The sequence below is a fragment of the Mugil cephalus genome, chromosome 2, assembly GCF_022458985.1.
Source record: "Mugil cephalus isolate CIBA_MC_2020 chromosome 2, CIBA_Mcephalus_1.1, whole genome shotgun sequence".
NCBI lineage: Eukaryota > Metazoa > Chordata > Actinopteri > Mugiliformes > Mugilidae > Mugil > Mugil cephalus.
Window position 1 is genome coordinate 21624949 of NC_061771.1, and position 27790 is coordinate 21652738.

The 27790-nt window shown below is 42.9% G+C and overlaps 1 protein-coding gene across 2 annotated transcripts in view; it reads right to left on the reverse strand.

Moving 5' to 3' along the window:
• Window positions 1–1094: 1094 nt before the first annotated feature.
• Window positions 1095–27790, reverse strand: part of LOC125004669 (noelin-2-like) — a 37569-nt gene continuing 10873 nt past the window's right edge. For both annotated transcript variants that reach the window (XM_047579481.1, XM_047579480.1), the window contains exons 3-8: window positions 25411–25566; window positions 17922–18141; window positions 15052–15158; window positions 3543–3719; window positions 3271–3444; window positions 1095–1983 (exon numbers count right to left, since the gene is read on the reverse strand). In XM_047579481.1, the coding sequence (XP_047435437.1) occupies window positions 1663–1983; window positions 3271–3444; window positions 3543–3719; window positions 15052–15158; window positions 17922–18141; window positions 25411–25566 (1155 nt within the window). In that variant the 3' untranslated portion in view covers window positions 1095–1662. The remainder of the gene's footprint in view (window positions 1984–3270; window positions 3445–3542; window positions 3720–15051; window positions 15159–17921; window positions 18142–25410; window positions 25567–27790) is intronic.

Consider the following 27790-nt stretch of genomic DNA (forward strand, 5'->3'; position numbering starts at 1 on the left):
AATAAATAACTAAATAACTCTGATCCGTCTTGTATTCTTTATGATGCTATGGTTTTAAGTACAATACCTTTTTTTCAGGTTTACCAGACACATTAGGGTGTATCTGCACAAAGTATCAGTATCAGTATCAGTATCGCTAATACCAGCCAGATCAGAAAGGATATCGGTGGTATCGAACATCAATGCTGTAACTCTCATAAGTGTCATAATTCACGCCACGCGAGTCGTCACTGTGAGGAAGATGTACTTCAAATGAACTGGTCACATGATCCTGTGTCTTCTCCAGTGACGCTGGTGATGAGGACATGCGAAAAAAAAAAAGTATTTCCACTGCACTTTTGTGATAAACTTTTATATTAATATGTCTGAAAAACCACCTCATGAAAGTGTAAAACTGTTTTCGCAATATTTGAGAGGTGTTGTCATTATCAGTTTTTAATTGCGATATTTAGCTTTTGTGCATTTCCAAGGGTAAGAGAAACCTACTAATTGAAGAACACATGGAAGTAGCGACTGAGACCATGAACTAAGAGGGGAAAAGACGTAATTAACCAAGTGAGAATGAGATTTCTAACTAATCTGTCACATTTTCACGATCCTCTGCCCCTCATTAGAAAGACTGCAGGTCTGCTACTTTCATTAACAATGCTACGTTTTACAGAGTTTATAACAGAGGCGGCGCTATGTGAAGGGTTAAAGGCTACAGGGAACCAAAGTTTAGAATAGTTAAAAGGCCACTGATAACACTGCAGAGCAGGTGTTTCTATTTGGATAGTTAGCACATACCCGCCACCCCAGCACCTTGGGTGGCTTGTTACGTTGTGTTGTTTGCTCTTGCTTTATCTCCAAACCCTGATGAGCACCTGAACTGACTGAAGCCACAGATGGCTAGACAAAGAGACAAAGAGACAGAAAGCATGTCTGCCAGCACAAAGCTCCTCTGTTAAGTTGTATGTTTGTTATCTAGAGTGATAGTCAGAGCCAGTGTTTGGTAGAGCCCATAGCAGACACATCAAATCACATGCACAAGTTGCAAGCTGTGGTATGTTCCCTCTTCTCTTGCTCCAGAACAGAGAAGGCAAAGCAGTCTTGACAAAGTTTAACAACAAAGTTTATTGAATGAACAACCATGCTGACTGAACACGTCCACGATCACATCACAAATCCAGAATATCTCAGTCAGGGCTGTCTTCTTCTTCTTCTTCTTCTCCTTCTTCTTCTCCTTAGCTCGACCTTTTTGTCTTTTTCTTTATTTCTCTTTTTTTGACGAGTCGACCTCAACTTCCAGAGTCACTTCTTGATATACGAGTGGAATGGAACATAACGGAATATGTATGAGCTCACAACGTCTGATTTCTTCCTTTCCACCAGCGCCCCTGAAGCAGAGACAGTTCTTTTTCTCATCTTCGCCGTGATAAATACTCCCGTCTGTGACCTTTAAACTGGTGTTCGACAACCGTGCATTGTGTCTAGTTGTTGGCTCAGCGAGCTCTCGCAGCCTAAGAGTCACTCAAATTCAAATACAGACAGAACTCACTATCTTGCTGATGTATGTGTGTGTGTGTGTTGTAAGTTGCAACATTCGTTAAAAACCCACCTCGTTCTCCTCTACACTATTCTATTTTATTTTTTTATTTTTATTTTTACCGTTTACGTGCCAGTCTACCCGTCACTCCGGATGACGTGGAACAGCGTTACGTTGTACAGGACCTGGTGACCGTTGTTCCAGGTGTACAGCGCCCTCTCTCTGGGGTTGTAGTCCATCATGCTGATGTGAGAGTACTGGTTGTGGAAGGGGATGTCGGTGTACTCGTACGTGGAGGAGTTGGTGTGGTAGGCGAAGTGGACCTTGGCCCCGGCCAGGTGGGAGTTGGTGACGTACAGGGTGCCGCAAATCATGAAGGCCTCCCCTGCGCTGCGCTTGGGAAACCCCGTGTCCCAGCTCTGGAGGACGTCCAGCGAACGAGGGTCCAGACGACTCACCTGGTCACACAGTTTGAAATGGGATATCAAAAACTGAACGCAGCTGTGGTTTTCTGTTTTATAATCTCACTTCCCAGTACAGACACTTTGTTATTGCATCAGTAGCGTACTTGCTGACCTTGGTGTTCCCAATGAGTTTTCCACATGAGTTACTTCATAATGTGTTCTGGGCTATTCTTGGTCAGATGCGTACTTTGAATTGGAACAGTAGCTGGTGAGTGGTACTTACAGTATTCGGACGAGAACTCGTGTCGAGAAACGTGTTCGAGTGTTACTGAGAGTGGGTCTCACCCATTCCTTCTCCCTCTGGAGCAGCCACATCTGTGGCTCATCAACACCTTAAGTACTTAAGTGGTTCCTATCTTAGTGACATAATTAAATAACCTCTAGATGTAGCGGCGCTTTGGGCTCAGTGGTATTTCCACCTGCTTTGCCCACATCAGCTCCTCTCTCACAGACCGACTAGAAATCACCTCCTGAATCTTTCCTCCGTGTCAGTGTCTGCATCTCGAGTCCTCCTAAGTCTTCTGTCACTTCATAAAGTACTCTTAATACTCTTTAAATGGCTACATTGATGTATATCAGGCACCTTAATTGTCTGACCTATTCAAACCTTGTTGAGAGGTTGTAGTGAATGACATAACAACCGGTCAGTTGTTTTTATTGTGAAATGTGTTGTGAAGTGAAAGCTGCATTTTGTTCAGTTCAGAGTTCAGTATTTTACGTTTGCTTGGTGGCTTTTCCCAGTAATACAGAAGATTATCTCTACTATATAACAAAATCATGCTGGGGGGAAAAACTGGGGATTTTAAGAATGAGTTGCTTAAACCACAAATAGCTTTATCTCCAAATAATTTATATTTAAATACAGTTCTGAATTACAGCCTTGTGACTGTGTGCTCTTTTCACTCACTTAAATTACAGTTACAATAATTCCAGCAGATAATTTCCAGTGAGAAACTTTCTGTCTTCACATAAAGACCTGTTTGTACAGCAGAGCACTGATAAAGAAGAAGAGAATGGTCTCTTGAAGCTCAGTGCAGAACCAACACTCTTGTGTTGACCTATTAGAGGCCTCCTGTCATCCAGTGGGAGATATGACAGATATGGCAAATTAGCATTTGTAAGGTTTCTTACTTCATTTCATTTGTATTTGACTCCTTGAAACTGTAACTTTATGGGAGCAACAGCCAGAAAAACAATTTCCTTGAAGGATTAATGAAGTATTCTGATTCTGATTGGAGGCAGGTGTGGAGGAATTACACAGAACACAGGGAAACAAATTACCATTATGTTTCCGGCGTTTGGGATGGAGGTGTAGACGGCCCACAGTCCCATCTCATCAGCCATGAGGTCGATGTCAGAGGATCCTCCCCAGCTGTAGGGGAAGGTGTTGTTGTACCCTGCGCCACTCAGACTGCGCTGCAGCAACACACTGCGGGAGCGGAAATGATACTGGACCTGGGAAGGCACACACACACATATATATATACGTTGCTCACTGTGATTATCTGACCATCGGACTCCCCCCCATGCTCACATTCACGCCAGTCACCTACCAGGATGTTGCTCTGGTGCTTGTTGTAATAGAGGGATCCGTTGTAAACCACGTGCCCGGTTCCAGCCCAGGGGTGGGGTAAAAGATGCTGCACAAAGTTCTGGCCCTTCGTGAAGTCCCCCATGGTCCTGTACTCCAACACACGCCGGCCCTTATAGTAGCCATCCATCGACCACACCTGGTGGGAGGGAGGGAGAGAAAGCAGATGGCTCGTCTCTGATATTACTGCTACACCCGGCTTGTAAAATTAAATCTCACAGAGCAATAAATTCTGTTAAATCTGCAGAGAGATCCATCATGGTCACCCGTGCTCACCAGCAACTGCATTAGCTGACATAGAGCACTCAGACTCTGTCTCTGTTGGACACTGCACAACTTAAGTCAATCAGATCAAGGCAAAACAGTAGCAGGCTGCAACCGCTCACTCTCCCACAGACCTGAACGGTGGTTGACCCTGAGAGCTTAGCACATGTAACGAGGGTTGGCAAGTCTGACAAGCATCGGATTTGTTGACATGCTGAGGATCAGTGCACGGGGCTGAGAGAAATGATGAGAAAACAAGCGTAAAGCTTTCTTCTGTAGATTTTCCTGAATCAAAACCAGCAAAAGCATGAACAGGAGTCCGCTGACCTGGTGCATTACTTCCAAATCTAACCTCTGTGTAGAAAGTTTCTTATAAACTTCAGCTAGCTCTGCATTGCACTGTGACAACGCTTCTTTTTCTTCTGCTTCACATCGAATAACCAGGTTCACAGGATTTTCAGACCCAGGCCGACCCACCTTTGGTGTGATTTCACGTTGCAAGTAGTCCCACGTCGGACCTCCCACTGTGTTGTGCTGCGTGCCTGTTTTTCCCACCCTCTCATACGTCATTGCGTTGATAGCGTAATGATTACACATTTAAGCCAAATCTCCTCTTCTCCATGGATGCAGAGCAGCTTGCGGATCTCTCACGGTCTTGCCCGTGCACTGGCATGATGGCAAACAGTACATAAACACAGACGTGTATGCGCAGTTCACATCAAGAACCCTTGGTGCGATTTCCTGTACATGATGTAGGGTTAATTCACCTACGCGCCTCAATTAACGATCAATTTGTTCGACTGAAAAAATTGACAAAAATCTCCACCCTTCGAAAATCCGCCTCTTAAGCTGGATTTCCATAGACCCCCTACCTCCTCACCTCCCCACACCTCCCCAGCTTTTTTTAACAACCTTTTCCATTGCTTAGGAGTGACCCCCGCTTCCCACGGTCTTGCGGGCTTTAGCCACACACATGCTTGTTGCTACTAGCAGCAGTGGGCTTCGCAATGAAGTTATGTTCCAACAACCAGTGAACGAAAGAAAACAACCATTATGCAGTTATGAGCTTTCAAGCAGAACACAATGAACGTAATAAAAGATAAAAACTTAGCGGAGGACTGCACCAACGGTATAACGGATTTAAGGCAAGCTTCCCTACCGGTGCTCTCTGGTCTGTGGCCATATTTCGCATCCATCTCCTCATACCAATCAGTAGTAAGCAGCATTTTACGTCACATTTCAGGCCCCAATTCACCTACTTTAGACTGACCACAGAGGAGGTGCTGATAAAAAGTACCCAGAAAAGTATCCCTTTGGCCTTGTTCCGCCCACCTTCTAACAATGGAAATAACGATTTAACGAGGTAGGCCGTGTGTGGAAATCCAGCTTTATAGGAGTAGACCAAAAAGGTACATCAACGTCCTTGTGTAAGTAAGCGAGTCAATGTGGCATTCCTGTTCACATCAAAGCCAAGCCGATATAATCCTGGGCCGACTGCCGGATCATTCGACCCGTGTCGAGCCAGGTTTTTTGTCCAATGTGGAAGGGGCTATAGACTGAATTTTCATTTCAACCTAATTCAGCTAACAATTGCTAGCTACAGCTATGGATTGGTGTGTTAAGACTAGTGAGGAAGGCTGGCTCTGTTCTGGGCCTGTGGAGGTAGTGGGTGATTGGAGGATGGAATCAAAGCTGTCAATGCTGAAGGAAAACCAGGGGGTTTGGACTGGAGCGCTGTCCTTAACTATATGCTGCTGTAATATGGAAATTTTCCCATTGTGGGATAAATTAATGGGTTGTCTTGTCTTAAATTGTTGCCTTTAGTAAAAATTTCTGTCCAGATGTGATAGTCTCCCTCATCCTGGTGAATACCTGCTGTTCTCCTCTTCCTGCTCCTGCTGCTTGATGGTGATTTAGAGGGAATGAGTGAGAAAATTAATGATTATCTCTCTCCTTTTTTAATGATAATACCAGTGGTGCTAGGGGTTTTGCTCTGTAAATTTCTGCAGCTTATTGCATTCCTGAAGATAATCAGAGGTCATGAATTCTGATTTATTCCAGGTATGGAAAATTGATGTCCACCCTTCCCCGCCTCCTCAATCAGGCTGACCTAAATTTGAATAACTGTCTGACGAAAAAAGGAAAAGCAGACAATCTGAGAGAGAAGAGAAGGAGGTGTAAATATAGGACAGCGAAGGAAGCAATGGTAAAAGAAGCGCACTGAATTAGTGAAGATGAGGGGGAAGAAGCAACGGGGGAGGATTAATAACCCAACGAGGGGACGAGAGGTGAAATACAGTAGATGAAAGAAAAGAGTGGAGAGCATTGGGAAGAGGAAGAATTGTTGGTGAAAAAGATGCTCGTTATTTCCCCTGCAAAGAGAGAAAAGCACTGAGGGCAGAAAAGAAGAAGAGGAAGACGACAGAAAGGATCATTAGAAAAAAAAAAACACCTCTCCCACAGTGGCAGCACCGTTTTTTAAAATTACAGTTGATTTGTAATATTTAAAATGCGTATTGGATTAGAGACTTCCCGAGAAAGGTAACTGATTGCACTTATTTTGAGGACCTCGAATAACACGGAGTTTAATTGAGACTTGTGGTTTGGAAAGACAATGACGCAGACTGATTGCCCTTCTCTCGCTCTAACTACAACACTCTTCTCTCCTCTAAAAACTGATGATGCTTTCTTTGTTTTTAATTCCCATTTAAACGGGGTTTCAAAGGAAGACGAGTCCCATTGTTTTCTGGCAGCTGCAATCTTCTTGCATTTGAATGCACCATTTGCTTCATATAAACAAGCTCTAGGCATTGATATACAAAGAACGACATGTGCAAGAAAGTGGTTAGTGAGCTGTTTTTGCATCTTGAAATCGCACCAAAGTTTTATTGACTGCTGCATTGTTTCTGTCTGCTCCTTCCCATTCAGACGCGTTCCCTTAAAGCAGTACGACTCAAATCGTGGGGTGAGAGGCAGGCTTGACTTTTCAGTATTGGTGTTTTTATTCATGCTTGAACGCTAAACAAGCCTCCAGTCACTAGGTGGCAGCAGTGCTCAAACTAATCAACAGGTTGCCTGTTCAACCCAGTAGAAGAAGCACACAGGGCGGTGACAGTGTCAATTATTGCCTTAATGATTAAGGTCCTTAATCCTGGACAATTTAACAATAACACATTACTCCAACTAATATCGTACTTCTTCTTATCCGACTGAAGTCCTATTCGCACGGGATTAGTTTTCCCGAAGGACGTCCTGTGATACAGATAATATCCCCTATGTCTGTGTTTCATGGCGGGTGGGGGGGGGAGTCAGAAAATAATTGAGAACCACAGCCTGAAAGAGTAGGTTATGTCCCTACACAATATGCCGCAAAGGGATCCCTTTCTAACGTGTGAAAAATGAGGGGTAAAGTGAGTAGGTGAGTAAAATCCACAAATCTCTGTAAATATTAATTCTGTGTTTGACATTTCAAGGGGGTATGTTCATATGAGCATATGAGTGTTGGCTTATTCTGATGGGTTGGAGTGGATTTACAGAGCACTTTTAGCCTCTCATTGAATCATTTACACACAATCACACACACACACACACACACACACACCGCCAGTGACCTTATCATCAGGAGTAATCTGGGTTTCAGTGTCATTCTCAAGGACACTCAGCTTAGGGAGCCGGCGATAGAAAAACCAATCATGTGATCACTATCACGCCACAACAATCAGTATGTATAGCTTCGTCCTAACGCGCAAGGACGATTGTTCTTCGCATGCAACGTTCGACAGAACTGCAACAAAGTGTGTTGCCGTATATAGAAATACGGAAAACTACAACAGTTTCCAGAAATAAACGCAGCTACTAATTCACTTCAACAAGGCAACTCTGACGCGGCAAAGGAACATGGAGTAACACAGAGTCTGTGAAATAAAACCAGACAGAGCCATGTCTGAGCCACACAAGCTCCTTTTTTTAATTTTTTTTTTGGAAAAATACGCCTGAAAGAGTGGCTGCATGTCCCCAGTAGCTCCGTGAAGGAGAACAACCTTTTTAGGTTATTCTTAGTGTATTAATGGTTGTTTTTTGTCTGACTTGTTATTTTTTCTGTCCCTTGGTTTTTGGTCATTTTTGTCTTCTTGTGCTGTTTTGATTTTGTTTTTCTCTGGACTTTTTGTTTTTTGGCTGTGTCGTTGGTCGTTGGCTGTGGCGTTTGGTGGAGCGGCTGAAGTGCTTTGGATGCCAGGCTGAGATTCCCACTAAACCTCCAAAGAAGATTCAGACTCTATGAGCGGACGTGCTCCGTTTGAATTGCAAGAACGAGCACAAGGAGACGCCATTCGACACAATTCAAGCCGCTGGTGCTATGCAACTGCTCAAACGGCCGAACACCTCGGACACTGTTTTTGCCAACTTGTATATAGACCTAATGCTAATTCTTACATTGTTTATTATTACTTTTCTTTAATTTTGTCTCGTTTATTTTATCTTCCTTGTGTTTTTGTTGTTTACTTTTATGTGCAATGAAGCTACGGTGACAAAGTCATTTCCCTCGTGGATCATTAAAGTCTGTGCCTTTAACCGCAGTTCCTCCAATGGCCACTTGAGACAAACTCCAAAAACTAGTTAAAATCCCCATTGACCTCCATATCAAAACTTTATAACAACAACAAAAAAAACCTTGTACCCCTTGGTTCAAAAGACACATTTCTCTGTTCACGACAACTGTACAGCGGTGGATTTCTATGAAACTCACCTGTCAACATGATATTAAGCCTACAGTAATGAATAATTAAAGGCAGAGCTGCTTGGAGCTACATTGGTGACCTCCATGTTTGACTCATCTTCGTGTGGTTTTGAATTAACTAGGGTTTAACAGAATTTAGCCTTTGCCAATGATGGCTTGTCCTTTTTTACATCCAGTGAAAGTGCAAACATAGCAATTAGTGCAATGGGGAATTGACTGAACGGTCATTTTGCATTATGCAACATTTAAGCATGTTTCAGACACTTCGTGGATCAAATTAATTCATGTCAATAGTACCCAGAACTACAAATCCTCATCAAATCCTATGGAGGGTTTGCACTGACGTCACTGCTGCCCAAGGCCACGTCCCTCTGAGTGGCAAAAACATGGTGAAATGTATCAGTAAATAGAGGGAGACCAGGAAAAATGTGGATTATCAGGTCAAATTAAAGACCACTGGACTCGACAATGTTCCATACTGAGCACTAAATAACAAATGGTCCATGAACATGTGGTCAGAAATCAGTTATCCTGATATTTATATGGACCTGATTTCAATGCCGGGAAAATATACACGGTGGAATATTCAAGCTAGCACTGCCACTGATAAAATAATAATAGCTAAATAAAAGATACTAACACCAAGAGCTTTACTGAGAAGTAACTTAAGTCGTACAATACGTAACTTAAGATATGACTTCATCAAAAAGATACAGCATAAATTAATATTTTCTGGCATTAAATGTGAACCACAACACCAGGTTTCGGTGCCTGGATTCTAGTTGCCTCTTCATAATGCAGCGGTCCATTTACTTCTGTTCTTTGGCAGTCAGGAGATACCTTTAAAAATATGTCTCTGACTAATTTTCAAATCTGTTGGCACAGTCAATCGCACAACGGCTCTTCCCTATTTTTTTAGATTTAGTTTTACAGCTCAGACGCTATTAAAGCCTATGATTCAAACTAATGCTGCTAATCTCCATGTTCATCCGTCACTTTTTGACACTCGGTGGCCGTAACCACGGAGACTTCACGAGCTGTGACATCACATGCACACCCCCTATAATAATATATAATAATATCTGCAACAACTAATGAGCTAAAGTAAAACTTAATCCTGACCTCAGTGCGCAGCGGAAGACATTTGTAAAACTTTGGAAGAAGACCGTCTCACCAGAGAATCGTATAAACTTGAAGGATGTGAATTGCGTTTTGACTTTAGAAATCGGAGATGTAACTTCCTTCCAGAGTAGTGATTAAACTGAATAATGATGCGGTAAAACAATTAAAGTTCGCTCTGAATGATGCAGGCTGTCTTGACCTCTCCCCCCCTCCCTCTTCCCTTCTTGCTTTTATGAAGTTACACCACGCTCACCTTCGCCTCCCTTGCTCTTTTTACACCGACTGTCATTCTCCTGATCAGCCCCCCCCCCCCTTTTGTCTCGTTCCGTCCACCCCCGGTTCCCATTTTTCCCCGTCTCCTCTCCCCAGCCTAACACCTCCTTCGCGAGCCGTCCTCATTCTCTCCCTCTTATTTGCGGCGTCTGTCTCATCCTCTCGCTCCTTCTCACACTCTCAGCAGAGACATCGTGACAGATCAGGGGATATCCACACCTCAGCAGCTGTTCTCAAATGCAGCGACAGGTGTGTGCGCCAATGTGCGAAGGTCTAATGCGTCGGCGCCCATACACATACACACACATGCACACACACACGCGTGCGGTCGGTCACACGCGGCTCACAGGCTGATGAGCTAATGAAGAATTCATAAATGCCAAACTGGGACCCTGTAGACACTGTAGTCATGGATACCGAAGGATGTATGAGAATGACTAGACTCGTTTTGACTCGCGGTGTGCGTGTAGCACTACTTCCACACACAAGACGATAACATACAGGTTTTTCCAGCGCGAGAATTGTTTGATGATCTATCGTGTTTGACTTCAATGTCAGCAACGCTATAATCGTAACCTTGTGAAATATCAAAGGCTAATGAGATCAGTTGTGATCAGGCATCTGTGTTTGAATTTCTATCCGCTGTATTTTTATTTATTTTTAAAACTGAATATAAAACTCCCATTTTTGGTATGAAAATGAAGCCTGACAGATTTAACAACAACAAGACTACAAAGGCTGTCAAAGTCACATTACGTTTTCGGTTAGATTTTTTTTTACACAGAGCAGTGTTTGTTCAGCAGTCAGTTCAGAGGCAGAGAGAGTTCAACACTACTTTCCTGCCGGAAACATTCAGTGGGAAAGTGAAGATGATACAGTTTTTTTTCTAAAAGCAAGACGGTGAATTTTAGGACTCTGAAGAATGAGGCTGCTGGATGGAAAACTATTTTTTAACGAGAGCAGGTAGCGCGGATGCACCGATCAGGCGTAACATTTATCACTGTCATCTCGTGTGCTGCTGTGAAACTTAGACATGTGCCAGACACCCCCACCCCACAGAAATGACACTCCCTGACGGCAGCAGCCATCCCCAGCAGGATGCAGCCTGACACAGACACACACACAAAAATGGTTCAGGAACAACTAAAAAAAAAAAAAAACGTGTAAAACAGCACAAGGTGTTGACCTGGCCTCCAAATTCACTAGCTCACAAACTGATCAAGGATCTCTGAGATGATCCACAGAAGCCCCTCCCCTCAACCACAAGCCCCCACTAATAACATCCTGTTGCCAGACACCAGAGGACACCCTCAGAAGACACATGTCCACGTTCTAATTAGTCACACCTGTTTTGAAGACACAAAGGAGACCTACCCAGTATTAGGAAGGTGGTCATAATGTTATGCCTGATTGGTGTAAACTGTCCACAATCTTCTCCTAATGTGGAAATAACACAAGTCCATGATATTTTGTCTGAGAGGTCACTTGTAAAGAATGTACCAGACACAAACAACTACAAATAAAAATGCTTTTTACTCTCTGTATTTTTAATTGATGTGTTATAAACTGTAAAATCTCCCCGGTGCTTAGAAAAGTGAGTTTTATTGCCTAGTACGTTTGAAGTTCTCCTCAACACATCGATACTTGATATGCAGCGATGCTCAGTAACAAATAAAAAAAAACTGCACCTTCTCCAATGATTGAATATTGGACAAAGGTTTTAAAAACCAAATGCACTTTTTAGAGCAGGAAAGACGACATAAATAGACTTCGCATAAAAAAGATCAGACTGGCAAAATGCATCTGACATGCGCAGTAAAGATAAACAAGGATAAAACAAAGTCCAGTGGTTTAATAGATTTTTTTCCCCCCCAGTAATAGAGCCTGTTCTTTGCTGCTGACATCCTTCACTCTGGGCACGTGTGCTGTTGGGGACCCGAGTAAATGAAGCGTGAAGTTATTTGGATGTGTGGTCCCCGTGCGTTGGCAGAGAAGGATGGCAACCTCGTAAACATTTCATCAACCATTCAGGAGGCACCGGAGTGAGAAGATATAGCAACTAATCATCAGTGGGTCTTTACAACCGGAGGCACATTCAGTTTTCAAATACTGTAATTACTCAAATAAAGACACAGCCGGCTGCTTCCTATAGTACAATAGCAGCAACGCAAATCTAGATAAAAACTTACACTACACTGCTTGTGTTTCCCCCCAAAACATCTGGCTCACGGCTTCCTATTCTTGGGACAAAGACATCACCCATAACCCCATAACTACACCAGTCAAGGCTGTGACTGGGAAACAGGAGGCATTAACTGGGATGCCTCTGCTGTGTAGAGCTCTGTCTCATCACCAGGGAGACACTCTAATAGAGAACAGGCAAGGGTCACCATGGCGATATAAATCATGGAGAAAGTCGCCTTGACAACTCGCTTAATATGCACTCCCTGAACAGTATGTGTGTGTGTGTGTGTGTAGTAAATGGGTGAAGCTTGTGGCGAGCAGAGACACAGGATTTATGTTAAAAAAAGAAAGACAGAAAGAGACAGGAGGAAAAAAAAAACTCTGTAAGAAAATGTAAAGCTGTGCTACACTTCAACATCTGCCTCGCATGTGCACAAAAACAATACACAGCACAGTCCTTTCGCCACTTAATGGGACATTACATTAGCTTGAATTAATTTCCTGGAGACTTACTCTATCCCTGACTTTAATCACTACTTATTGGAAACTTAAGGCTTCATGCTAAAAATTTAATCAATGGCGTTATGGGGTCTTGCTTTTTAAATATCTCTAAGCTGATTTATGCATAGATTGTATATTAAAGATGGCTCCTCAAAGGTGAAGCCAAAGCAAGCAGAGCTCACCCTGGAGACTGGCTGCAGGGGCGGGGCTTAACTGGATGCCAAATATAACAAACACTATCGCCTGTAAGTGGTGGTGAGCATATTTCAATGCCGATGTTTTGGCATGAATGGACGAGGAAAACGCACATTTTGGAGAACATACTAATACACTCTCTCTGAGACTGTGAGTATTATTTTAAAAGTTCACTCTGACTGAGTGGACTATATTCAATGACCCCTACACTCTCGCTCACTGGATGGATGATTTGACCAAAGGAGGACACAGAGGGGACGAAGTCTGGTCTGTCCTTATCAAGTGAAGCCTCTCCAACAAAGATATCACAAGAAGTGAAACCATCAAGTAAATTCAACTTCTGCTCGGACACCACTGAAAGGCGCAGGTAACGTTGCGTTAGCTTGCAGTTAGCATTAGCATTAACGTGTAACAAGAATCCTATAAATAATGATGATACAACTGGCAGTGGCTGGTATGTGATAAAACTTCAAGTTAGTGTTCAAGTTAGATTTTTCGGTTTTAGCACCCAAAAATGCAGCAAGATGACATTTTGATGGTTGAACAGTGTTTGCCTCAAGCTTCTCTCTGTTTTGCCTCCAGTTAACATTGTGACGTCACATTGATGTAGAACAAGAAGGAGTGTATCAATGGACTTAGGCCAAAATAAAACTAAACTACAGAATAAAACTATATAAAAATATATATATATATATATATGTAGATTTCCAAGGATGGTTTCTGTCATAATGCTGATGTGTGTTCAAGAGTCAATTTTCAGAAAAGCTTCATCTAGTTATTTTACACTACAGAAAGGATTTGACATCATGATGACTACCAGTTGCCATGCCAACCAATCTGTAAAGCATAATAGGAAAAAATAAGTAAATAGACAGTGATGTGTGTAATCCAACATTTCTTTGTAACTGGTGGAGGTAGAGCAGAGCGCAATATTGTTTAAATGGAAACTTTGGTTTCTCAACTTGGGAGATGGCACCGCCCACATCCCTGAAATTCAATTTTACCAATAGAAAAATCGCAATGTCAAGACACATTGTTCACATTTCATACAGTCTGTGATTTATGTAGTCGATTTATGAGTAATACAAGTCCATAAAACACATTTATATGCCTATCTGTTGTCTAGAAACGATATATGTCTGTATATGCATACGTGAATAGACAGCTATACAGTAAATAGGTTGCCAGGAAACACTGATAATAACAGGCCAGAAAGAATCTCACACACCAAGTACAACATGTCCAGGTCAATCTGATTTAGACATCAGCAACAACAACAACAATTTCCAGGCATAGAACCAAAAACTGGCCAAAAACAGGAAAACATGATTCTGTTGCCAAGTTTAGCGATCAAAAGAACACAATGCACACACAAACTTATCATTTATTGCACACATCTGTGGCTCAGCGCAGAACATGTAACACACAAACCAGGACTATATAAACTACACCCCAGATGTTTGTCGCTGGGTTGTTCTGGTTTGAGTAAACGTGACTGTGAGAAATAAAATACTGCTTAGGCTGTGAAGAAGGACAGGTCTGTGGCTTCCATCTGGTTTCATGACTTCTGTGTGGTTTCTAATAGTAATCGGTGAAAATTAGAGTCAACAGGGTCAGTCTTGCAGACAACACTATCTCTGCAAGGTCCCTCGTTGAAATAATAACCAAACCAAAGGTCTTCAATGTTCAATGTCTCCCGCAAACTGATGGAGAGATTAAATAGGGACCCCCTACCTACTATATGTGTTCTATATTAAACTTGGCCTAGTGCTGTTTATAAATATACATTAATACCATCGTTTTGCATTTAATATTAAGCTATTCCTATGTCCTTTACTAAAATACAGTGGATTCATGTTAATGTGTATTGAAAGAAATTTAAATTTGTGGTGGAAAAATGTATAAAAATATATAAAAAAAATGTCCAATCAACCAAAGATTTTGTGACCCCCCTGCATTGAAACGTGGACCTCCAAGGGGTCACGGACCCCCTGTTGAGGACCTATGACCTAACCTAAACCTAATTCCAACCTAAACTCAAAACTGCGTTTCTTTGAAGGTGGGTCAGAAAGTGAGAACCAACCAAAATTTCTAAAACAAATTCTCCTCCAAACACACATGTGCAAAGTACACACACACACACACACACACACACACACACACACACACCAACACACATCAACTGCACACCTACCCTGCTGTCAGAGCTGGGAATCATGGCGTCAGTCATCCAGGAGCCGAAGCGAGACCCCGAGGCTCTCACGGTGATCGGGTTGCTAACTGCGGTCAGACGGCCGCAACCTGTTAACAAAGGATGAACGCGTTCTGTAAAAATCTGCAAGGAACGTCACCAAACAGAGGAGCTTATACACACAGCGGGTCCACGGAGCGGATGATGGAGGCGATGAACCAGTCACACCGTGAATAATGTTTGCTATAACAAGGTTCTTTGAGTAAATGCTGCATGCAGTATGTAATATTCTTCTATTTTCACTGATTAAAGCCGTTATAGGATTCAACCAACGCAGCCGACACAACAAACACATTTTTTCAAAACAAAGAAAATTAGGCAACTGTGCCTTTCAACAGAGACCGTGCAGAAGCACCGAAATGTTCATGAACAGCATTCAGTTCAGTTTGGTTATGTCCTAAATAGTGTTTTTTTTTTTTTTGCAAAAAAGCTGGAACGATAAGAGGTTAAAGTATATTGTAATTTATCAGTCGCATCTACTGAAACACTGACAAAGTGTTTCAGTTGTGTAACACAGCAGCGGTGTGTAGTTAGTGAAAGGGAAGTGTGACCTTAAAGTGATATGACCCTGAACATGAAACATACTGTGCAGGAAATGTACTATTATTTTTATTTATTTATTTATTTATTTCGAGCTTTTTGCTGATTCTGAATCCACATCAGTTGTAATGGACGTCGATAAAGACAGTTTTTCCCTGTGAAAGCTTTGTCAAAACATCCGCATGAATGTCTAAAAGCACTTCAGCCGCATGATCCATATATCTACCGTCCAGCAACTCCCACTTTAATTATTTAAAATATGCCCAGATAACAATACCTCTGTGTATATACTGATTAATGGCCTCGTCAGACGCAATTGTTAGGTCGCGTCCCTTTACATTCTGTGTGAAATGTTTATTCGGTGTTCGGGGAAAAGTTAGACAAACTCTAATGTCTGTCTGGTAAATACAAAGCTAAAGCCAACAGCATAGCTTAGCACAAACAAGGGATAAACAATGATAAACTCAAACAGTTTTGTGTTATGACAGAACGTCACATGTGTATATTTAAAAACCTCATTTGTATTTTTTTTATTGGTTTGCTTAGTTACAAGGACAAAACCTATTTTTAAAGCCCTCCCTGCTGATAACACAGACATAACCTACAGAGCTTTTTGCCTTGGGGTGGGGCTGTGTGTGTGCTTCCTGTTTAGGTGCCGGTTCAGAGTCACCTTTTTTGTTTTGTAATGAGTTTTAAAATATTCTCATACCAGTGAGTTGTGACATTGTGCCATGTCCTGAACACATATTGCATTGGTTTTCCTCTGGGGTCATTTCGACCCCGAGTTGTTTATCGCTGTGTGACCTGACATCCCCACGCCTGCAGGTGCAGACTCGATACTTTTGAGCTGATACATAACTGGAGGGTGGGGAAAACAACTGTTCCCACTAGGACTTAATTAAGAAGATAATTCTCGTGGTGCTGGCACGTGGAAAACAACTTGACTTGTGAACTCCTGCTAATATTAGGAAGCCAGTGTGGAGTTGATCACATGTCTCTGCTCTAAAATTATCATCTCAAGTACAATGTTTTCAGTTGATGGTTATATGAAGAGCTCCAGTAATGACCGTATGTGTCCAACATGGCTGAGTGTGTGTCTGGTGGGACACGTCTGCCTTGTTGCTGAAGTGAGCAGAGACCATCATTTCCCATTTTTTAGGTGCTAACGTAACACGGAGGAGTCAAACTTTCCCGCACCATGGGCATGAAGTGTACGTGTGACCTGCTGAACTCCACACCTGCCGAAGCAGAACTGTTATTTCCTGCGCTGTGGAGGGCGGGGTATTCCCACAAGGACATAGCTCGTGCAAACGTATAAAACACACAAAAGCTGGATAATTTGGGATGTGCACTCCAAATTAGAAAAGTTTGACCTGATGGTGGCGCTAGAAGGAAGGTCAACTCACTGGTGTCAAGGAGTTATTTATGTATTCAACAGATAAACAAAGTGCCTGACACGAAACCTTGGTCATCAATTTTATGTAAATCATTTCCTGGAGGCAAATATCCCTTGGGGGTAAAATGTGTTAGTAATATTAGAGGATAATAGGAGGGTTAAATCTTTATTATAACTATAATTTGACCCTTTTTTATTAAAAACGTGCACGTCTAATTATCGGTTTTATGCCGCGGTCCGTCTGCGGTGATGTGATGTGAACTGATAAATTTCCTTCCCACGCTGCACAACAGCGACCGTTCCCGAATAAAAAATGTATATTACCAGGAGAGCCAATTAGCTGTGAATCCTGTTTGTAGTGTTTACTGTATGAAAATAGCCCATTTGATGTATGACTTCACAGACAGGGCCGCGCATTTCCATCCACTTCAGTGATGCCGGAGCCTCTTAAAGCTACTTTGAATCAGCTTTGTTTTGTTTGACGCCAGGAATCGGTCGAGCAAATAGAAATTGGCCAGATCTATAAAACTGGGGGACTTGCAAGTCAAACATTTATTAATAGACAGCAGATTGGTGCATGCCACAATTTCCACCTGGTATTGGTAAATGCCCAAATACTCAGGTTAATATCTGAAATAACCTTTTAACGTACATAATATCATCCTGCAGAGACAAACAACAGCATATAGAGCTGTTTTCACAGGCTGAAAGCTGCTTGTGACTATGAAATCGATCTCATTGTGTGTAAATCTGTGGGTGCGCCCCTTCGAACCTCCTGCACCGTGGACATTTTACGCACTTGACATTCCGCCTTCAAAATGCGAAGTCATGAGTTATTTAAGGAAACGCTCTCAATCACGCTCCGTCTCACACGCACCCAGTTTGTTCATGCAGCTGTGCAGCCTGGTCTCCAGCAGCAACACCCTCTGCTGAAGCTCCTCGTAGTCGTACGCGCCGATCTCCTCCTGGATGCCCGTCAGGATGACGGACAGGTTGAGCAGCTCCAGTCGCAAACCGGCCAGCGTCTGCAGGTCCAGCCGGTACTGCTCGACCACGGACAGGAGGGGCCGCAGCTGAGACATCTGGCCCTTTAACTCCTGCGGGGGGCGCGGCAGAAACAGGGAGAAGAACGAGTTGGAGTAAAGTGTGATTGAATGTGAAAATCACCTGCAGTACTTTTGTCTCTCTCTCTCTTCCAGTCGCTGTAGTTTGAAGAGCAGCAAGTGCTGGTCATAACGACCTCTGAGCGTGACAATTATCCCAGCTCGTCTAGGTCTGCAGACCTTAAAATAGCCTTTTTCCCGTTCAGCTAATTTTCAGCGATTGCTCTTTATTCAGTGTGCAGGACCTGAAACTGCACACTGGGCAAAGACTGACGCCAGCCATAAAGTCTTGGGTTGGCAGACGAAGATAAAAGCTAAGGAACTGATTTGAATAATTCACATGCTGCATTCAGGAGAGCTTGGATATTGGGGTTTCCGTGAACAACCGCCAGTCTGATCTGAGGTGGGCACAGTGGGTGGGTGGTGAGACTTCAGGGGGGACTGCAGAAGTAAGAATCGGGGTTTCTAACTGTGTCGTGACCATGGACAGTAAAAAGATGGACAACAGAACGGCTCCTCAAAAGCGAAGCCAAAGCGATCTATCCCTGACTTTAATCACTTTAATCTACTTATTAATCTACTTATCGCAAACTTAAGGCCTCATACTAAAATTTAATTAATGGCATTATGGGGTCTTGCTTTTTAAATCTCTCTTAACCGATTCATGCATAGATTACACATTAATGCTGGAAGACATGGCCGACAGGTTACGACAAAATGACCCTGACTTCAATGCTGATGCGCGTTCAAGTGTCAATCTTTTGGATAAGTTTCGTCGTAGTTACTTTAAACTACAGAAACAAAGACCATGAGAGTTGTAAAAAAAAAAAAAAACGAATGAATAAAAATAATAATTACAGTGTATAATCCAACATTTCCTGGTGGAGGTAGAGCAAAGGCGCAGGCTGCGTGGTACAAGAAGCGGTCGTGGCTTCTAATTTTAAGCTCGTGGCTGAAACACAGTGTTCCCGCGAGGAACTACGGCGGCATGAAAACAGCACCATGCAGTGTTTTAAGGTTCTCATTTCTCAGTTTTCACCCCCCCGCGTACCGAGAGGTTGGCTTCTCCGTCATACTGAGAGATCTCACAAGCAGCCAGCTTCCCTGTCCCCTGTTGATTCATAATGACACCTAAACTACTTTACCCACCTCATGACAACAACTTTGGTTAAACGGAGAACAGAGAAGAAGAGGAACATGTCAGTGATGTTGGCTGCTCTGCTCTGCTACCACATATCCAGTGACCAATGAAATGAGAGTTATTTAATTATAAAATCTTACATAAAATCTACTGCCCAGACTGTTCTTACACATCCCGAAGCTCCCGTTCTGTATGTTTCTGCTGAAGGACAATCTTTGTTTTTCTTGCTTAACTGCTCATATTCTTTGCAGATGAGAGGCTGCGTGCCCTTAATTTGGTGCCGCCTCCGTCCTCGCACCTCTCAGCCGTCCGCTGGGAGGGGCTCAGACAAGAGAAACAGGAGAGGAGTGAAGTGAAGAAGAACCGCATTAACCAAATGGAAAGCACCCACCCCCCCAGAACATGCTAGAGGGACTACACATCCCATCTGGCCCGGGAACGCATCACAATCCCACAGGAGGTGCTGGAAGAGAGAGTGTCTGGGCTCGTGTGCACTGTTTGCTGGCACTGTGACCCAGATAAGCAGCAGAAAATGGATGTTTTTTTGTTTTTTTTTTGCTTTTTTTTTTTCCCAACTTTGGGCAACTCTGAGCCAGCGTGGATGGAGAGAACCCAACTTTATGTTTGTCAGCTCAGCTTAAATGAAGATAAATATGAGTATGAAATATGTGTACGGCCCTGCTTTCTCGCAGCAGGAGGATGAATCTTGTATATATTATATATATTATATATGCCTTTTTACATCTTTAGCCTTGATGCTCAGATGTAGCTGAAAACAGTTTGCTGCATAGAGACAAGAATTGGGGAGAAATATATGAGGTAGGGAGAAAAAAATAAATAAATAAAAAGGAGAGATTAACAGAAGTGTCAAAAGCAAAGACAAAAACGTTATCATCTCCTCAGAACATCTCACACCCACGCACACAAACACAACAACATATCAGGGAAACAGCCTTGGCAGTCACTCAAACACCCCGTGTGTCTAATCCCTCCTCTGCCATCTCCAACCTGAATGCTTCCCCGTCACCACTTGAAAAGCATCTCACGAAAAAACCCTTTCAGCACCAACTTTTACACATAATTACAGCACAGTGTGAAACATTCTGTGATTCCGAGCGCATGCCCCTTAAATTTGGATATTTCATCATCCCTGATTGTCACTGGCAGCGCTATACTATTTAAATTGTGCATTTATTAAATATTCATTCAAAGCAATCTTGACAAAATGAGAAAAACGTTGTGGTTTGTTAGATAGTCGGCACTTCACTAGCTCATCCCTCCCGTGCTACGTCTCCTCCTTCATCTTTCTTCAATCTCTCTCCTCCCGTTTTATCTGTCCCCCTCTTCCTCCGACTAACCTTTACCGTCCCTCCTACCTCACTTAGCTCATTCCTCTTATCACTCCCGGCCAAAGGGCGAAACATTCACATGCAACAAGACATCATTTTTCTCTCCGTTTTCTTCCATTTCTCTTATCTGTTAATCTCTCTGTTTGACCTCCTCCTCCCCGATCTCCTTGTTTCCTTCCTCCGTGGGATAAAAATGCTCTTTAGTTATTGATAAACTTACTGTAGCTGCTCATAAATATTCAGGAGCTCTGCCTCTCGATGCAGAGGCAAAAGCTTATGACTGTGAAAAAACCCCCAAGGAGTGACGAGTGCGCGCGCGCACACACACGCACACACACACACACACACACACACACAGTAGCTAAACTATATAAAAAGTTAAAAACAGACCCCCCAGTTGTTAAGAAGATGCGCGGTAAGAGATGAAAGGGAGAATGGATTTCTGGGAGGTGGCAATATGCTCTATTTGAGGAAGTGAGGGTTAGTGTGTGTGTGTGTGTTTGTGTGCTTACTTGTTATTATTCGCTTTAGGAGAGAATATATCTGGTTACCCACTCACTCTGTGGAGCTCGTATGTGTAGTTACCAGGCACAGCTGGTATTAAAATGCACCTTGAACCAGTTTAAAGAGCACACGAAACTCCAGGAACCAGAGGCGTGAACAGCTGACTGTGTAAAGATGGACGAAGCCAAAGCGAGTAGAGCTCCCCCTAGTGACTGACTGCAGTGTAAGTCATAAGCTCCACCTCCTCCATGTTAGTGGGTGGGACTTGAGCCAAACTAGAACACTAAAACACATGTCAAATAAATTTTTTTTTCAAGGATGGTCTCTGTCATTTTAATGTTGATGTTCATTTTAGTTAGTCAAGTTATTTGATGCTTTCCTTAATCCAACATTTCTTTAACTCCTAGGTCTTCAACAACCCCTAGAGGTATTAGGGTACGGCAGGGGTTCACAAAATCTTTGGTTGATTAGTCTTTTTTTATGTTTTTTTAAAAAAGTTCCCAATTTTAAATTTCTTGAAATACACATTAACATGAATCCGACATATTTTAATAAAAGATTAAATGGAGGCAGAAGACGATATCATCATTCAGCGCTACAGGAGCTACACCAGCCCAGACCTGTCAATCTAAGCCTCCTGTACACAGAAGGCCCCGCCCCTATCGCTGCTGAGCCAATCATATTATATATCATACATCATATTACACACTGACTCTGTCAGGTTCCCACATTTGACGTAGAGTCTATTCAGTGAAATCCCAGAGACACACTGCAGTATTAGCAGAAGAGAAGCTAACAGCGCAGCTCGCTCCCATGATCAGCCAAAGTTAATACTTGAATCTGTCAAAAACTTTTTTTATCTGTTTTAATTAAATTGTACTGATCTGACTCTGGCTCCAAAGTCGTAAGATGGTGATGTCTGTATCCCCGGGAAAATAGCCTCAGTTTGGGCCATGAAGTGGGGACACGTTGTCCATATTTAGAGTGTGAACGTCCCTTAAACCAAATCTGGAGGTGGTTTTATGTAAATACATCTAAACAAGAACTGATTAACAAATTATTCATATTAAAATGGTACGTATGTAGCTGACTAATTAGTGTTCATTATGTGTTTACAGTATGTCGGTGTATCAATGTAATTAGCTCAGTAATGATCGGGGCCTTTATTTTACTTTTTTCATCACAGATTTCTCTCCTGCTGCTGCAAATAGCGAAGCAGCGACATTATTCTGGTATTAAACCAGAATCAGAATGGGTGACGTTATAATATAAGTTTTATATGGATCTAAAATACCTAACATCAAGGTGAAGATAAATAGAGCGTTCATGGTTCTGAAACAGCAGTAACAATAGTTGGTCAATATTCTGCTGCCTCCTAAATGATACTGGTGTTTGTTTGCACACAGAGTCACTTTAGCTCCACATGGAGACAAAGTCCAACACCAGGTGTGATCTGAAGAAAGAATTTTACTTTTTTGGTTTGACTTTTAAAATATTGTACTGGTGGATTTACAAAGGTTCCTCCACCACCACCAGCTGCTTCATATTATACTCATATTGATTCTATTACCAACTTTAAGTGTGCGCGGTTACACTTGGGTTTATTGTACATCAGTTGTTCATTTTTTTAGAAGCAGCAGTAATGTGCAGTACTGTGATTGTCTGATTATTTATTGATTTTTTTTGAGACAAGATTATCACAACAACAACAGCCTGGTCGGCCGTGTGTCAGTCTTGGATTCGCTGATTGTGTCTAAGGCTCAGGCTCAGAACACAACCACTTGAACAAATGCACAGCGACCCAGTGGAAATCATTAGTTTCGTTCATTCACCGCGTTACGTTGCCTTTCGCCGGTCGTCGCCGCTGTAACGCCAGCAGGTTGCAGCACAGAGCCGCCTTGTTTGGAAGTCGATTTGTTGTCTTGTTTTGGGGGGAAATATTGAATTCAGAGAGGCAATACGCAACACTCCCATATCTTTACACAGATCAGCCTCGTACAACGGCCCAACTGGGGCGTAAGGTGCTGCAGCGGACACAGCAGATTGCAGAGTATTTATGTGTACAATAAACAAGTTTCCTGACATTTTTTCAAGGTAAAAGCCGAGTAAAGGTCATTGGTGATAAATTAAATTTGAGTTGCAAGACTTTTTTCGATTTGGCTGTTTGTAATTTATAACTGAATCATCACTAACAACTCAGGTCTGTGAGTGATTCTTTGCTGAAACACACAATTTGTTGATCACTAATAATTCAAATGTTTTAAGTGTTCACTCTGAGGTATGGAGTCCTATGACACACACGACCCTGTGGACACACGACTAAAACCCAGATACATAAATGGTTTCGAAACAGCTGGTAGATTTACCCCGAGTCTCTAAAAACTTGTCCCATATTCCTGAAATTTCCCAAATCAGCGCTCACAGGTAACGTCCCATGTCCGTGTAAATCGTTGACAGGGTTTGGCTGCCTTTTACTTTCGGTGTCATTAGGAGTCCTAAGATGCCACAGGCAGAAATAAAAACCAGCAATTTCACAGCTGACTTCACTGTTCGGATCATTCAGCCACCGTCCATCACGTCCACAGACTCTCATTGTCTGTAGCTGCGGATAATCTTCCACTAGCCCCCCTGGTTTGTCGTTGACGCAGATAACTGAAGACACCGAGCATGATGAGATTAGAGCTCCTAATTTAAGAAGCATAATGCGTTTAGATTTCCTTCAATAAAAGGCAATATTTATCCTCGGAGGCAATCTCATCGCTTCTGCGGCGCATTTAAAGCACCAGCAGGCAAACTGAAACTAGAATCACCGCCCCGTGACTTTAGTCTAGTTTATAACCTTGTCTGTTCAGACTCATTTAATACCACTCATTTAACGAGACCCTCTGTCCTGGTGCGGGGGAAACCAAAAGAGTTGACCTGGCAGACATCTGTACAGAGCTGTGTCATAGTTGCCGTATAAATGAGTTATGAGGTCACGGTGATGTTTGCCCGACGGAGTCGAATCCGGTCATCAGTCCAAGCAGATACTTATGCCCGATGCGCCCTAATAAAACCCTCCTTAGATGCTCTTGATATATTGCGCTCACAAGGTTAGGCCAGACGTGAGACCTCGACCTTTGGGTTCTGACCACTAAAATAGAATCAGTGCACACGAACTAGATGAAACCTCCGCAGGTTTTCCTTAACCCTTTAAGAACACCGCATTAAAAAAGAGCTTGTGGTATTTGAATTTAACGTAACTCACCGATGGACAAAATTCAAAGTGCAGCTGAACACTGGGAAAAAAAAAAAGCTGCCATTACGGTAAATATTCATGATGCTGTCGGCTGCAGGTTGGGCAGCGAGGTGTTTGGAGGAGTTTGTTGGTAAAAATGAAGTTAGTTCTACTCTTAGATGTCACAAAGGTCTTCCAGACAAACGCACAACTCCCCAGTGTTCAGCTACACTTTGAATTTTGTTAGTAGCGCAAACCATTGTAAGTTACGGTAATTCAAAAACCGTGTGCGTTAACGTATCACCAGCGATACATTCAGGCTTCAAAGGTTTAAAAAACTGACTTCATGAAAACGGGACGGCTTCATGGACCGACCGCCTGAAAACATCTCTATGATCTCCTGTGCTTTTCATTCAGTACTGTATGTGAATTTCAGAATTAACCCTTTAACATTCTGCTGGGTCGTAGATGGGACAGCAGTAGCTTTTTGAACCAAGCTTTTTTGCATTTTTTTCAAAATAAAAGAATTCAGGTGAACCCAACAACTTCTTGTTTCTTCACTGTTTGCCAGTTTGATTCCTCAAGAACAGCACCACCTAGAGTAAATCTGACTTTTGTGATAGAAACTTCAGAGTCTTGGCTTTCTCAAGAGACCAAGACAACGTATGAGCTCCAAAATATTCATGAACAGCATCCAGTTTATTTTGTCCACAATAGCTGGAATGATAAGAAGTTGATATTACATTTCCAACAGCCTGAAGCCTCAACGTGTGCAGTGACTCTGCAGTGTCGCCGGCACCTTTCGAAACCGAGTCGTGTTTGCGTGTTTACACGGCGGACGTGAAGTCCGCAAACAGACGGCTTCAAGACGAATTTCGTCCCCTTAACTAAAGATGCTCGTGCGCCTAAGTGCAGCCGGGAAACTTCAGCCTGACATGCGTGAAATCAATGTTTTCACACCAAAGGTTATGTGTTCCCCGCAGCGACCGTCTTACACTGCGTGTCAGGGTGACTCTGCGTGTGTGTGTCTGTGTTGTGTGCGCAGTGTGTACCTGCAGGCCCTTCGCTGTCAGGGAGCGCGGATTGGCCACGTAAGTGTGTAAACGTCCGTCCACCCCTCTCAGCAGTGGCTCCGAGTCTCGGACGTACTGCAGGTCTCGGGACGTCCGCAGGTCCACCACCTCCATGGACTGGCTCACGTTCTGAACCTGACACACACACACACACACACACACACACACACACGTATTGATATTGTGAGAGATTATTGTTTGCCAGAAATGCTTATGTTTGGTTTCGGCGGCTGTGTGATCGCTGGCACCTGTTATTTGTTTCCAAACCCCTGTTGTTCTCTTTCAGCAGACATGGCCGCGTGGTGACATGACAGAATATTTAAAGGGCCAGTTCGCTAAAATTTACAACCTCTCGCCGCGTCTGGCCTCGCGGATGAATTTGGTTTTATCTGCCCAGGGGATCTCCTTCTTCTTTCTCCACCCCAGAGCAGCGGTAATAAAAAAGTGAAATCTCATTTGTGCCGCTCGCGATGTTGACAAATGACATTTAGAAACATGCCGCCCGTCCAGAAACAGCTGTATTTTAATTTCCAATATGTTTTTTTTTTTTAGAGTGTGTGCGTCTCCGAAGGTTCAACCACAGTGTCTATATTGACTCGGAGGAAGCGTAGCAGGTGTCTATCTTCCCGTTATTCCAACAAGATGAAAAGTCCACAGTCATGAGTGCAGCTCTGTTTGTACTTTAGCCTCACAGTGCAGCGTCGCAGCGGTGCTTCAGCCCGATCAGGCAAAACATTACAACCAGGAGAAGTGAAGAAAAACCATCTTGTTACGATTCAGTGTTCTGCTGAGAAGCTTTTGGACCTGACATCCGAGTGGATGTTAGTGAGATAATATAGCACCAGACCAGGACCCCCCACCCCATAGTAATGACAGCAAGATGCAGCCTGACACAGACACAAACAGTTTTGAAACAACTAAAAAAAAAAAAAAACATGAAAAACAGCATAAGGTGTTGACCTGGCCTCTAAATTCACTAGATCCCAAACTGATCAAGTATCTGTGAGATGATCCACAGAGGCTCCTCCCCTCAACTCATAGGTGGTCATAATGTTATGGCTGATCGGTGTAAGCTGAATACTAATCCGTTAGCATAGTCACAAACGATAACGCTAACATGCTCATTTTTAGCAGATGTTTTTATTTATGGATGTTGGGGATGAGGGGGGGTCACCAAACTGATCTGAATGTACATTTCATTCAACATTATTTCACAACGAACTAAAAAAACATCTCGTTAGAAGAAGACTGGATTTGTTAGGGTTCATGTTCTGGGGGGGACTGTGAATTTCTAAACAATCTGTTCGATAGTTTTTTCTCAGTGCGGCTCCGAAGCAAAGAAGGAGCCACACTGGTTTATTCTCCATCCCACAGTCAGATTGATATTTTATTCTATTTACATGTATATTTTATTTTATTTTCTATTTGTTTCCCACTGTTTGCAGTGTACGACGTGTGTTCTGCGCCGCCAGCGAAGCCCATTCTTATTCCTCTTAATCTTATTTGTTTATTTTTTTGATGTAATCTTTTAAAGCTTCGGGCACAGAATTCCTCTCTCCTCCTTGTTTTAAAGGAGTTGCGGCATAAATGTCTGAAACTGAGATAATGGACAAATAAACTGTGTTTTAGGAAATGTGATTTTCACAGTTTAAGTTTTAATATTCTAACCGCACAGCTCAGACACACAGATCACATTCCCCCTTTTAGATCCATTTAAACATAAGTTTCTCACCTCGAGTACGTTCTGCTCTAAAGAAACAAACAAACACTCCTACGCCTCCTTTCATTAACCATCCTGAGCTGCTACCACATACTTCAAATCTCTTTTGATGCTGCTGAATGGAGAAAGGAAAAAAAACAGGCGTGAAAAAAAAAGAAAAAAAGAATGAAATCTATTACAAAAATGACCCAGATATCCAGAAGTGATATGCAAACAAACAAACAAACAAACCCACCCACGCACACTCGGCTCGAGGACACGCTGCGGAGGCCAGAGACGAGTGCAAAAAAAACACCGCACAACGCGCGTAAACACACGCGCGCACGCACGCAGACACATTCGCACTCACAGCAGGATCTAGGTGTCACTTCCAGAGACACGCTGAGCTAATTAAGATTCATAAACACAAGAGCCTCCCAGGAACAGAGCAGAGGAGATGGGAGAAGAAATCGTTTCTGATAATCTTCGTCAACCTTTTCCACGTCCCTCGCCGTGCGAGCGGGAGGACGGGGCGCGACACCAGCTGTGACTGACACAAAGAGTTACGCTCTCGTTGGTTCGCTTTCGCCTTTTTCGTCGGGAACGCGGCGTGTGCGAGGCCTACGAAGGAGCCCAGCTCTGAGACGTGTTTGCCAGTCT